The sequence below is a fragment of the Mus musculus genome, chromosome 5 (assembly GCF_000001635.26).
Source record: "Mus musculus strain C57BL/6J chromosome 5, GRCm38.p6 C57BL/6J".
In the NCBI taxonomy this organism is placed as follows: Eukaryota; Metazoa; Chordata; class Mammalia; order Rodentia; family Muridae; genus Mus; species Mus musculus.
Window position 1 is genome coordinate 129,122,664 of NC_000071.6, and position 13,521 is coordinate 129,136,184.

Sequence of the window (13,521 nt, forward strand, 5' to 3'; positions counted from 1 at the left end):
AAGGTGCCAGGACAATACTTGTCACAAGGTGACCTCATTCATGCCAAGGTCAAAGCCCTGACTATGAGCTTGCTGTGTGATTGCTGCTACCCCAGTGCCTATGTGAGGCTGGTTTTCTGCGTAATGAAGGTGACATGAACTGGTGCCCAGTTATTGTCTGGAATCAAGGTAGAAGCTGTGTGCAGAAGATAAAATGTGGTTAAATCTCCCTGTCTCCGCACCTTTAGGGTGATATGGCCTTGAAGCTGCTCTCAGCACAGTGCGGAAAGTTCTGGGGAAGACAGCCTGCCAATCAGGGAGCAGGCAGGCAGTAAGGCAGGAGGAGAGGCTGGGGCATTGTGCCATCTTGGTTAAGAATTCACCTTTAGATCCAATGGGAAGTGACTGAGTTTCAGAGTAAGTGGAGAAGCTCTGTGGTATGCTATTAGCTGAGCTGGACACTGGACATCTGAACCAAGGGGGCACTGGGGAAAGTGCAAGGTATCAGAGGAAGAAGGTGACCAGGTCCACAGAGGGGTTTCATGTGGCATGCAGAGAGGACCTGGACAGAAACTAGCCAGGGCATAGGCCAGGATCCTTCATACTAAGACTCTAGGACAGGGGTTCTCAACTTATGGGTCGAGACACACACATCCCCACTGGGGTCACATACCAGATATCTACATTACAATCCATAACTGTTGTGTTAGAAACGTGGCTTGCAGGCGGGTGAGATGGCTTAGCGGTTAAGAGCACTGACTTCTCTTCCAGAGATTCTGAGTTCAAATTCCAGCAAACATATGGTGGCTCACAACCACCTATAATGAGGTCAGATGCCCTCCTCTGGTGTGTCTGAAGACAGCTACAGTGTACTTACATATAATAAATAAATAAATCTTTGAAAAAAAAAAAAAGAAACGCAGCTTGCTTCTGGAAAGACCATGCCAGGCCAGTACAGTTCCAAGTGAGAGAGGTTTATTGTGGGGGGAAGGGGCAAAAGGAGGGCGACAGAGATGAAGGGGGAAAAGAGTGAAGGCCAAGATGCCTTTTATTTAGACTGTGATGTAGTCACTTGCAGGTAGAGGTGGGAGATGAACCAGGTGGACTCTGGGACTCTGTTGCCATGACAACAGATGAGCAGGTCCCTGACGCAAATGGGTGACATCACGGTCATCGCTGCATTCAGAGATGACTCGAGACCGTAAAGGCAGATCCTGACTGTAAAGCCAGTTCTTGATGCCAACAATAACAGTAGCAAAATTACAGTTATGAAGTAACAATGAAAATGATTTTATGGAGGGGGTATTAAAGGGTTGCAGCATTGATTAAGGTTGAGAACAATGTCTTTGAAGTAGCTCGGGTCCTTTTATGGCCCATTTGAAGGAGGTGGCACAGCCTGTTAAGACGTCAGGCCAGGTGCTAACTCTGTACTTTGGAGCTTTATAGACCCTGTATCGGTATCATATTCAACCACTTTTGTTCCATTTCTTCATTTGTAACACAAGAAGGGTAACAGTTACTATTTTGCTGGGAGACAGACGCCTGATGGATCAAAGGAGTCTTCAACAATGAGCTGCAGAATCCTGGGAGACTTGGGTTTGCTCTGTGGGTGCTTCAGCTGAGCTCATAGCTCCTCCTCTGCAAGGTGGGGAAATGCAGCTAGGGAAGATATCAAATTTCTGGATTCTCTCCCACTCCCAAGGCTGGAAACACTTTTGCCTTCGTACTTATGGAGGCTCCATCTGAATTTCAGCGATGGCTCTCAGTGAGGACCGCTTGAGGTCAAGGTTTCCTAGGTAACAGCTCATCCCCCTACCCCCACCCCCATGGGCCTTGGGCCCGTGGCAAGCACCAGGCATCTAGCAGGTTCTTTGAAACGAACACGTGCTGTTTTCCAAGCCAGGGATGCAGAGAGAGACTTGTAAACATCCTCTCCTCATCTGCTCCTCATTTGTTCACTGAAGGGCTTTGTTATTCTCACTTTCAAAGTCAAGCACAATAACGCTTTGGCCCTGCTTAGGATCCAAGTGTTCTTCAGAGCATCAAAATTACTAAAATTACACAATCCCCAGCAGGAAGCTCTGACGTAATCACTGGCAGTCCACAGTGACCCATGGGCAGGGGCACTGTGTGTCCTTCAGAGGGGGGCTGCCCCGTGTCATCTTTGCCAACCCCAGGAGGATGTCTTACACCAAGGCTTATAAAATAGAGGAGGTCCTTTGGAGGCCAGTCTTCCTATTGATGAGAAGGGGGACTCAGAGTCTTCCTAAGGAAGTTTCTGATGGAGCCAGGAGGCTGGCTATTAGTCATTGTGCCACCCCATGTTGGTTAACGTCATATATGCTATGTCAAGCCAGGCCTTTGGATAGTTTGGTGGCTCCTGCCCTGTGAGTTTTTAGATTTTCAATGACCTTCTGAGTGAGTTGCGATTTTATGTCAAAAGTCAGATCTTCCAAGTTCCCATTGGAAACAAAAGAGAATGGCAGCCCCAGCGTCATCTTTTAGTGGCAGGAGGGGGAAGGGGAGCTGCCGCCTAGGCGGAGCACCCACCTTCCTATGCAGCCTAGTCAGCACGGTGGCCTGCCCTCAGTAAAACTAGGTTCCCACGCTGCCTCTTCATTGGCTCTGCAGACCAGGTGCATGGACGCTAGTCTGGCATGACTGTGCTGTTGCCCTGGGCAGCCTCCTTGTTTTAAAGCATTAAAAACCCATAGTGGGGGCTGGCGAGATGGCTCAGTGGTTAAGAGCACCGACTGCTCTTCCAAAGGTCCCGAGTTCAAATCCCAGCAACCACATGGTGGCTCACAACCATCCATAATGAAATCTGACGTCCTCTTCTGGAGTGTCTGAAGACAGCTACAGTGTACTTACATGTAATAAATAAATAAATGTTAAAAAAAAAAAACCCATAGTGAAGTTGAGTCCAAGGAACAGAGGGCTGCCAGGGGCCTCCCACCTCTGCGCATGACCAACCTCCCCGCAGCAGCATCCCAGCCCTGCACTGTGATTGAGTATTGAACCACACTGATGCATGACCAACCTCACCCCTGCAGCACCCACCCCTGCACTATGTAATGGGCCACACTGATGCATGGCCAACCTCACCCCTGCAGCACCCACCCCTGGACTATGTAATGGGCCACACTGATGCATGGCCAACCTCACCCCTGCAGCACCCACCCCTGCACTATGTAATGGGCCACACTGATGCATGGCCAACCTCACCCCTGTAGCAGCCATCCCTGCACTATGCTTCAGAGATGTGCCACCCTAATGTGTGCTTGTTTGGGGAGTGGATATCAGGGTCCATTTCTGATGTTATACATTTTGTCTATTGGGGGGGAGGAGTCTGTTTTGAGCTTTGACCTTTTACCTATCTTTAAGTGGGGTATTCATTCGATTACTGTGAGTTCTGAGAGCACTTTGCCCATTTTGTGTAACAGTATCCACTGAAGATATTTCCCCCCAGCCCATGGCTGGCCTTTTCAATCTATGCGCAAGTTCTTTCACAGAGCGGACATTGACAGTTTTAACATGAGACCAGCTTCTCATACTCTATACTGGATCATGCTTCTTCTGATACATGCACACACACACACACACACACACACACACACACACACACACGCAGCATCAAGGGGCTGGAGAGATGGCCCAGTTGTTAAGAGCACTTGCTGCTTTTCCAGAGGATCTGAGTTCAATTCCCAGCACCTACCTGGCAGTTCACGACTGTCTGCAAGTTCAGTTCTAGGGACTCTGATGGTCTCTCTGCCTTCCATGGGCACTGCATGCATATGGTACACAGACATACAGAGGCAAGACAGTTTTATTTCAACCTGACACAAGCTAGAGTCGTCAGAGAGGAGGGAGAATGAGAAAATGGCTCTATGAAATGAAGCTATTAGGCAAGCCTGTAGTGATTGATTAGGAGGGCCCAGCCCATTATAGATGGTGATCCTAGCTTCTATAAGAAAGCAAGCTGAGCAAGGCATGGGGAGCAAGCCAGCAAGCAGCACCCTCCATGGCCTCTGCATCAGCTCCTGCCTCCAGGTAAGACAATACCCATACACACAGAGTAAAACAAACAAACAAACAGTTTTTTAAAAGTCTAACTCAACCTCAGGGTTATTCTAGACTTCTCCTTTTATATCTCTTTGCAGCTCTGCATTTGGTATTTATATCTACCATCTACTTTGAATTAGTGTTGGGGATAAGCATGGAGTCCTGATTCATTTATTGATAGTTTTACATCTGGGCCTCTGGGTTTCCCAGCCTTCTGGGTTACAGAGACTGAATTTGTTCTGCTGAGCTGGCTCTGCTCCTGTCAGATATCAGCAGATGGTGTCTGTATTGTTCTACCTTCGGGCTGTCTGCTCTGTCCCTCTGATCTATCTGTTTGTACCCCCAACACCACATGGCTTCACTTACTGATCCAAGCCTTTTCAACCTCTGGTCACTGTAAAGCAACATTACTTCCTGCAAAGCTCACGCTTGAGAACTGTGCTATTGAAATGCACAAAGGTCACCATGCTTTAAGTGTGTTTACAGTTTTGCATGGCTCCCCATATTCATGGCTGCTCTTAGCTGCAAGAGGCTGCATGCACTCCACAGACATCGGTTGGGCAGGCCAGGTTTAGCCTCAAAGGGATGCCATGTAGGCCCCCTAATTCTGTTTTTCTCCTACACTATGTGACTTTCCTTGGTATTTGTCTCTCTGTGTAGTCTCTTTAGACTCAAAAGATGGCGCTGCAAAGGATAACTGGGGTTTGGGGTTTGGGGTTTGGGTTAGTTTGAATTACATTGAGTCTACAGGTCAGACCAGGGTAGGCTGGCTCCTTAACAACACGGAGTTTTCCTGTCTATGAACATGGGCTATCTCTCTAGACATTGAATTCTTTCCTCATTTTTGTAGAATAGTTTTCCTCAGTTGTGTGTGTGTGTGTATGTATGTGTGTGCATGCATGCTCGTGCACACATGAGCATGCACACGCACTCACGCACACATGCACTTATGATTCTCATGACTGTGTGGGTATGTACGTCTATACACACACTCCCTATGTTCATTACTGTCAATCTAGAAGACAACTTTGACTTCTGTCCCTTAGCCTTTACCCACCAATCATGTGACTATCGCATGTGCATTTCAGGAGTTGCTTTTATTATTAATAACAAAGATAATTTTATTCTGTCCCTCTCAGCCCTTGTGCCTCTTTCCCTGACTATTGTAATAGCGGGGACTGCCAGGGGTTGTGATGGGGGATATCCTCGGCTAGTTCTGGACCATACTGAGATTTTCAACTAGGGTTGGAGTCTGATTGGTGGGTGCTTGGGTAGGGCCTTTTAAACAAGTCTTTTTTTTTTTTTTTTTTTTTTTAACGTTAAAATCCTAGGATGTTTATTACAAAGGTAAACCCCGATCCTTGAGATGGGCTTATCGGTAGGATTTCTGGTATCGGGCACGGGCACCAGGACCTCCAAACTTTTTGGATTCGCAGCGACGGGGGTCAGCTACAAGCAGGGTCCGATCGTATTGGATGAGGATATCTTTGATCTCCTTCTTGGAGGCTTCATCCACATATTTTTGGTAATAAGCTACCAGGGCCTTTGAGATGGACTGTCGGATGGCATAAATTTGGGCCACATGTCCACCACCCTTCACACGGACCCGAATATCCACACCAGCAAATCGCTCCTTGCCCAGAAGCAAAACAGGCTCCAGTAACTTGTACTGCAGCGTGCGCGGCTCGATCATCTCCAGGGGACGTCCGTTCACCTTGATGAGCCCATTTCCCCGTTTGCAGTGGGCCACAGCCGTGGCTGTTTTCTTGCGTCCGAAGACCTGCACGGACTGCAGCGGACCCTTGGACGGCATAGCTCCGAGCACAAGCACGAGCTCCACACCGCGCAGCGCTGCGACCGGAAAAGGCTAAACAAGTCTTTTATTACCTTTGATTGTATGTGTTTACATTTCTGCCACTGTGTTAAAGTAATAAAGGGTTTCTTAAAAGGCTTTTGGAATTTGGGGGTGGAAGCAAAGATCATGTGATCCAAAGGACTAAGGGGAATCAGGTTATTCTATAATCCATAGTTGGATTCACTAAGGTCAAGGGTGATCAATTATCACATGAAGGGAAGATGTACTAGGAATGTGGGAAGCTCACATAGAACTTATTGGCTATGCTCAGGATATATCTTTACTCTCCCCCAGGTCCTTACTGGACTCACGTCCTGTTCACGTGGAAATCCAAGGAGGGCCTGAAGGTCTACGTCAATGGGACTCTGAGCACCTCGGACCCCAGCGGGAAAGTGTCACACACCTACGGGGATCCCCACGTCAACCTGGTCATAGGGTCAGAGCAGGACCAGACCAAGCGTTACGAAAACGGAGCTTTTGATGAATTCATCATCTGGGAACGGGCACTGACTCCTGACGAGATCAAGATGTACTTTACCGCTGCCATTGGTCAGTGCATGGGATGGCTGTGCGTGGATCTGGGGGTCTGCACCTCGAGACGCTCAGCACAGGGCTCCTCACCACCCTTCAGCTCTCCAGCCCTTGTCTGGCAGATGTGAGCTGTGTCTTAATGACCCTTATGAGTCGAGTCATGTTTCTGAACACCTGTTCCCCGAGATAAATGAGGGAACAGTTCCCCGGCGACACACTGAGATTAATATTCCCAGATCCTTGCAGGCTCCGCGGGGCATGAAAAGGCTGATTACAGACGTTTCGGTGGCAAATATTCAGGTGCTTAACAAATGTCTCCCGTGTACATGTCCCGTGTACGTTCTCTCTGCTGGGCCTCAGACCCCAAAGTACCTTCTCCTTGCTCGATTTCAGGTGGTTGCTCGGAACGAGAACCTATAGGCAGAGGGACATGGTTTAATTCTTCATTTTGCTGTGGGATTTTAAAAAAAAAGCTTCGATAAGTTCATTCATATGACATCTGTGTAACCATTTAAAGCAAGCAATTAAAAAAAATACAGCAAGAGTGATAGTTCAGTAAGTAAAGTGCTCGTCTCTCAAGCACAAGGACCTGAGTTCAAATCCCAAGGGCCACATTTAAAAAGCAGGGTGGTAATGTGTGCTTATAATCCCAGCACAGGGGAGGCAGAGACAGGGAGAGTTCTTAGACTCACTGTCCTGCCAGCCTCCCTTATTAGTGAGTCCCAGGTCCTAGTTAAAAAGAAAAAAAAAGGTAGACAGACATCTCCTTAGAGATGATCCTGAGGTTGACCTCTGCTTCTATATGCACACACAAAAATAAAAATAATAAGGTAAACAATTTGATAGTATTAAGCAAATTTACAGGAGTGCAACCATAGTCTCTATACCGTTTTCAGATAGTTCAGCATCCCTAAGGGACAGCCATGTCGCTGCCTCTCCCGACTTCTGCCACTGACCTATTTCTCGTCTCTGAGGTTCACCTGTTGTAGATATTCCATACAAACGTCATCACTTATTGGCACCTAGAAAGGCGGGATGTTCCTCCAGCAATCCCAGGTCCTGCCACTCAAGTGGGGAGCAGCACCTGGGCAGAGGTGGAGAGAGGAGAAGGCCAGGTCCAGATTGTGAGATCTCAGTGCAGGCATCCGTGAAACGTAGGGTCATTGCCATCTGCCAGATGACCCCATAGCAGGAATCACACGGGGACTGAGCCAGACCAAGGCATGGCAGAATCCCACTTCTCATCTCTGTCTCACATGACCACTCCATGGTACACAGGGGAAGCTCCATTGCAGACAGGACACAAACACTTGGCATGGCTGCCCTGTAAGTGCTTGGCCCCCAAGTGGCGAATGTCACTGGATCTTGGAGAACAAAGTGCTTACGGGGGTCCAGCTTTACATCACCAGCCAGCTCGCCCCACCCAGTCCCCAGGGACTAATCGCTCTTGAGCCAGCCAGGGTGATGATTTCATTTCCTCAGGTCACCCAAAGCAACCCCGAGACAGTTCCCGAAAATGAGGTCAATCAAGTATCAAAGAGAAGTCTGTGTTCTCATCGGGAGACAAGAGAAATAAAAAAAGAGCGGGTGAAGCAGAGGCAGGGAGAGACAAGCGGAGGCTTCGTCTTTGACCTTGAACGTCTTATGGGGAATGGCTCATAACTGACCATGGTCATCAGTAGAGAATATAACCAGGTTCCTCACAGTAGTTCTGGCTCCTCTACTACTTTGTGGGTGGTGTCCGATCTACCTGAGTCTAGCATATCAGTTTCTTTTTACGGTACAACAAAAGACCAGACAGAAGATCATTCCTTAAGTAGGATTGATTTATATTGGCTCATGATTTCAGAGGGTTCATTCAGCTGGTGGGAAAATGGGTTCCAGACATTTGAATGGGACATCATAGCCAAAAAAGGACATCAGTTCACACCACAGGAAGTGGGCAGGGATAAATAAACCCTCAGTGACCTGTCCCTAGTGATGCCAGCTTCTCCAGCGAGGCGCTGCCTCCAGGGTTTCCAGAGCCCTTCTAAAAATAGTGTCATCAGCTGGGGACCTAGTGTTCCAGTGTGGGAGATGCTTCTGATTCATACTGTAACACCTAGTGATTAAGAGTCCCGAGTTTTATCTGTAATGAGTCTAGGTGCCAGTGAAGGCTATTTCTCATTCCTTCTTTGTTTGAAATTCGTGAGACCTTGCATAAAATCATCCTTTTTATGTGATGGCTTGCATGAACGGTGTTCAGAAGCAATTTACAATATAAATGGAAAAATAATTTCTGCTGGGAAAATCCATATAATCTACATTTTAGGCTGATTTATGAGCCCTTTATCTTCTCAGCAACATCCATACTCAAAACATCCCGTGCCTCTCTGTAGGGCGCCTCAAGCTGGTAAATTCTGAATAAGGACAGATCTCCCTGGGAATGACAAAGGGTGACTTAGCCTTCACTGAAGCACTGGTTTGGTTTGGTTTTTATCTTTCAGGTAAACATGCTCTGTTGTCTTCAACACCACCAGCGATGCCCACCGCACACACCGTGGTGAGCAGGACCTTTTCCCTTTACCCTGTGCATGAGTCATTTTTCATAGCTCAGACAAAATCTCCGAGCCGACCATCCAAGGGAGAAGGGTTTCCACTCCATTGTGTGCTGGGTGCATTGCTGAGGGCCCGAGACAAGGCAGAATCGTGATAGAAACCTAAGTGGAGGAAGGGCTCTTACTCCATGCATTATAGCAGCCAGGAAGTGGAGGTGGGGGTCAGAAGACTAGAGCAGGGGGAGGAGGGAAGGGGAGTGGAATGAGAGTCTGAGGATTAAAGCATCCCTCAATGGCACATTCTCTTTTCTCCACCTAGATGCAGTGCCTATTGCTCTTACTACAACATACAAACTCATCAATGGGTTTAATCCATTGATGAGTGAGCACCCTGCCATGACCCAATCACCTCTTAATAGTGCCACAGGCCGGAGGCCAAAACTTTATAACACAGGAGGCTCTGTGAACCGTGCTTCACGTTCAAACCACAACCCCCCACCCCACCCCGCTATAGTGTTGGCCTCTGATGTGTGCCAGCAGGCCCAGCGTCCTATCCAAAATGAACTAATAAAGGGAGGAGAGTCAGTTTCAGGGTAATTCTTGGTGCCCAGAGTGGTTGGAAGAAGGACCCTCCTGGGTCCTGTTCCTTGGAATGTTAGGAGGAAAGGAAATTCTTGCGAGCTGGTGACCCCTGAATTGGTTTCCTCTTTCCTGAGGCCCTTCTCTTCTCAGCGGCTTCCTTTGGTGCCTTTTCTTCTGATGTCAGAGAAATGGGTTGATTCGTAGAGAATGTGCCCACTTCATCTTAGCTTTTGTGCCTAGTCCCTTCCTCGGGGACTTTGACAGTGAGTGTCTAGACTCTCATCCACTCGGATTCAGGATTTCATTTATCCAACGGTTCTTGTTTCACAAGGGGGCTGAGAGGATGCAATACTATCCTGTGCAGATTCTTCACTGAAGTGTCCATGTGTGGGACAGTCTTAGCACTCTCCTTACCAGCCCAGAGCAAGGGGTCACCCTGGGTTTCTAGAGAATGTCTTGGTTTCAGTTCCTAGCAGGAAGCCACATGGCTACTATCTTTCAGATACCCACAGATGCCTACCACCCTATCATCACCAACCTGACCGAGGAGAGAAAACGCTTCCAGAGACCGGGAACTGTGCTGAGATACCTTCAAAATGTGTCCCTCCGCTTGCCCAATAAATCCCTCTCAGAGGAAACGGCGCTGAACCTCACAGAGGTAAATAAATGTCCTGGTGCCTTTGGCTAGTGGCTTAGGGCTGATGCATGGCTGGACCATGGAGTAGAGAGTAAGACAGATCTAAATCCATGACTGGGTGAGATGACTCCTGAGTTAAGAATACTTGCTGCCTTTACAGAAGACTCGAATTCGGTTCCTAGCACCTGTGCTAGGTGGCTCACAGCCATTCGTAATTCCAGATCCCTAGCATAAAATAGTCTCTTTTGGCTTCTATGGGCACCTACACATATCTGGCATATAAGCATGCACGAGTGCATGCACACACACGCACGCACACACACAAATCTTTTTTTTTAAAAAAGGGCAAGACCAAGAGTCTTGCCTTGCAGTTTAGGCTGCTTGTAAACAGACATTTTGAGCTTCCAGCCAGCTTCATGATGCTCAGTGAAGCCCCCTTGAGCTGGAAATTGGATCTGCATTTCACTTACCCAGCCTCTAACCTTTCTGGTCCACCTACCTGGCTTCCAGAGCCAACTGGGCTTGCAGCTCATGGTCTCAAGTCTCATGTCTCCTTGGCAAGAAGGAAGAGGTGGAGTGGGGGATGTTGACTGCTGTGGTCAGAGCATCTACGAGTGTGGTACTTAGGATAGTAACGTCAAGACGCTCCCTTTCTTCATTCCTTCCAACAGTCCCCAGGTAGAGGAGAAAGCTCCGTGGCTTTGCTCTTTGTCGGTTACTGCCTCTTTATCTCTCTGCTAAACCTCACAGAGTCAAAGACTGCAAATCCAGATGCCTCTGAGGGTCAATAATCCAAGTAATGGTTCCAATGGGCAGGACCAGCAGGCAGGCAGCTGACCTGTGGGGAGTAGCAGCCAGCTACTCAAAGCTTCTCCGTTTCAACCTTCAGCTTCGTCTTTCCTGATTTAGCAACGGGAGCCTTTAGCCTTCAAAGCATGGCTGGAATTTTAATTGGAAATGTGTCCAGATCAAATGAAAGCCAACTCAAGACTGAGCGAGCCAGTTGTCATCATTTTGAGACCCCCACACACAGCCTGGGCTGACCCTGGTTTCTTGGGGACAAATCATACAGAATGCCTCCCAGCACTTCTCAACTCTGACACAACGGCAAACAAAATTTCTAGGCAGTCATTGTCCAGCTTTCCATAGTGTCCTGGCTCTTAACCATCAGCAAAGGCAGAGTACAATGGCCAGGGGCTGCTTCCTAGACCGTGCAAATAGTGGCTGTCAGTTATGTGTGCTTCCAAGTAGCTCATGTACAGAGACTAGTGACCCACCTACAAGATTCACACTGGAGTCCCTAGCCTCGAACACAAGAACTGTAAAATATCTTAATAATTGGCAACAACACAAATCTATGTGGTCTTCATGTTGGAATAATATTTTTATGAGTTGGATCAAGTAAATAAAATATACTATTTAGTTGATGTAACACTCCCCCTCATATAAATAGCTGATTAGAAATATAAATGTATGCATGGTAGCTAGCACACACCTAAAATCCCAATACCTGGAAAACTGAGACAGAAGGATTTTGAGTATACATCATGAGGTCCTGTCCAAACAAACAAAGAAAAAGATCAGAATTGCCTATTGTGGTTCATTCATTTCTGTTCTCAGAACTGCTCTGTGTCTCTCAGGCCAAATGTGACCCATGCATGGCCTAACATTTTAGGGACATATAGCCACCACTCACTTATGCCCAGTCTAGCCTGCTTCTGCATAATGTGGTGGAGTTGAAGGTCTAACCTGACAATCTGAAGCCCTAATTTTGTGGCTTTTTAGGAAAAATCTTGGGGGCTGCAGATGTGGCTCATTTGGAAGAGTGCTTATCCAGCAGGCATGAAGTCCTGGGTTTGATCCCCAGCCCCGCACAGACCGAGGGTGGTGGTGCACACCTGTAACCCCAGCACTTGGGAGGCAGAGAGAGGAGGATCAGAAGTTCAAGGCCATCCTTGGCCTCAGTCATTCTATGTACAGTGAATTTGAGGCCAGCCTGGGCTGTATGAGACTTTATGGAAGAGGAAGAGGAAGAAAGGAAGGAGAAAGAGGTGGGGAGGAGGAGGAAGAAGAGGAGGGGGAATAGGAGGAGGAGAAGGGGAGGGGAGGAGGAAGAAAAGAAGGAAAAGGGAAAGGAGGAGGGAGAGGGAGGAGGGGAGGGCAAGAGGGAGGAGGGAGAGTGAGGAGGAGGGAGAGGAAAAGGCTTAGGAATAAGGAATAAAAGAAAATGCTTGCCAGTCTGCTCAGGGAGAGAAAGCATGAACATTTTGCAGTCATTAGTTAAGCCCTCGCACTTTAGAGTATTAATAAACAGCTGTGGAATGAAGATGAATGGGAGAAGGGAGCTTTGATAATGCATTCTGCACATACTTAGTGTCTTGGTGGAGGAGGGATAGGATTTTGTTGGCTGTGGCTGCCTCATGGTTCTCAACCTGTGGGTCTCGGCCCCTTCGGCAACTCTCTCTCTCTCTCTCTCTCTCTCTCTCCCTCTCTCTCTCTCCAAAAAATGCTTCCGTTACGATTCACAACAGTAGCAAAATGACAGGTATGAGGTAGTGACGAAAATAATGGTATGGCTATGGATCACCACAGCAGGAGGGACTGTATTCAAGGGTGGAAACACTAGAAAGGTTGAGAACCACTGGGTAGAGGAAACAGAGGAGAGGGAGTTTGCCTTCAAGTTTGAGTCTGGGTTCTGTAAAGACAGACAGATAAGGCGTCGTGCAGTAGGGAGGGGTGGGGTTTGAGACAAACTTCACTGAAGTAGCTACCCTGCTCAGCTTTGCTCAGAGGTTGCATGGAATGCTGTCATGCTATGGGATGCTGCCATGCTATGGGATGCTGTCATGCTATGGGATGCTGCCATGCTATGGGATGCTGTCATGCTATGGGATGCTGCCATGCTATGGGATGCTGCCATGCTATGGGATGCTGCCATGCTATGGGATGCTGCCATGCTATGGGATGCTGCCATGCTATGGGATGCTGCCATGCTATGTGGTGTGCTAACTAATGCTTTCCCCCCAAAGGACATGGGAAAACCAGTTTTCACTTATCTCTTCTTATTTGAAAATGCTAAAATTTGATTTTATTGTTTTGGAACATGAATGAGTTAAACCAAGTTTTACAGTGACTGACTGAGGGGGCATAAGTTGCTTCTGCTTTGTTGAGGTGATTTCCAGCTGGCATTAGTGTCAGGTTTCGTGAATGTGATAATTCACTCATTCTATCACTCATCAATCTATCTGTCTATAAATCCATCTACCTATCAATTCACCCAGTCATCCATCCATCTATCCATTTAGCCACTCATCCATCCATTTAACCATCCACTCATG

At 47.7% G+C, this 13,521-nt stretch overlaps 1 protein-coding gene and 1 pseudogene across 3 annotated transcripts in view; one reads left to right on the forward strand and one right to left on the reverse strand.

Moving 5' to 3' along the window:
* The window catches only part of Adgrd1 (adhesion G protein-coupled receptor D1), a 107,850-nt gene that overhangs the window by 25,914 nt on the left and 68,415 nt on the right, over nt 1–13,521 (forward strand). For 2 of the 3 annotated variants that reach the window (NM_001081342.1, NM_001347486.1), the window contains 3 exons: nt 6,191–6,445; nt 8,914–8,969; nt 10,049–10,204. In NM_001081342.1, the coding sequence (NP_001074811.1) occupies nt 6,191–6,445; nt 8,914–8,969; nt 10,049–10,204 (467 nt within the window). Of the gene's footprint in view, nt 1–5,849; nt 5,937–6,190; nt 6,446–8,913; nt 8,970–10,048; nt 10,205–13,521 lie in introns of those variants that run through there. The other variant, XM_006504308.2, reaches the window with a different exon arrangement.
* Nucleotides 5,357–5,908, reverse strand: Rps16-ps2 (ribosomal protein S16, pseudogene 2; annotated as a pseudogene).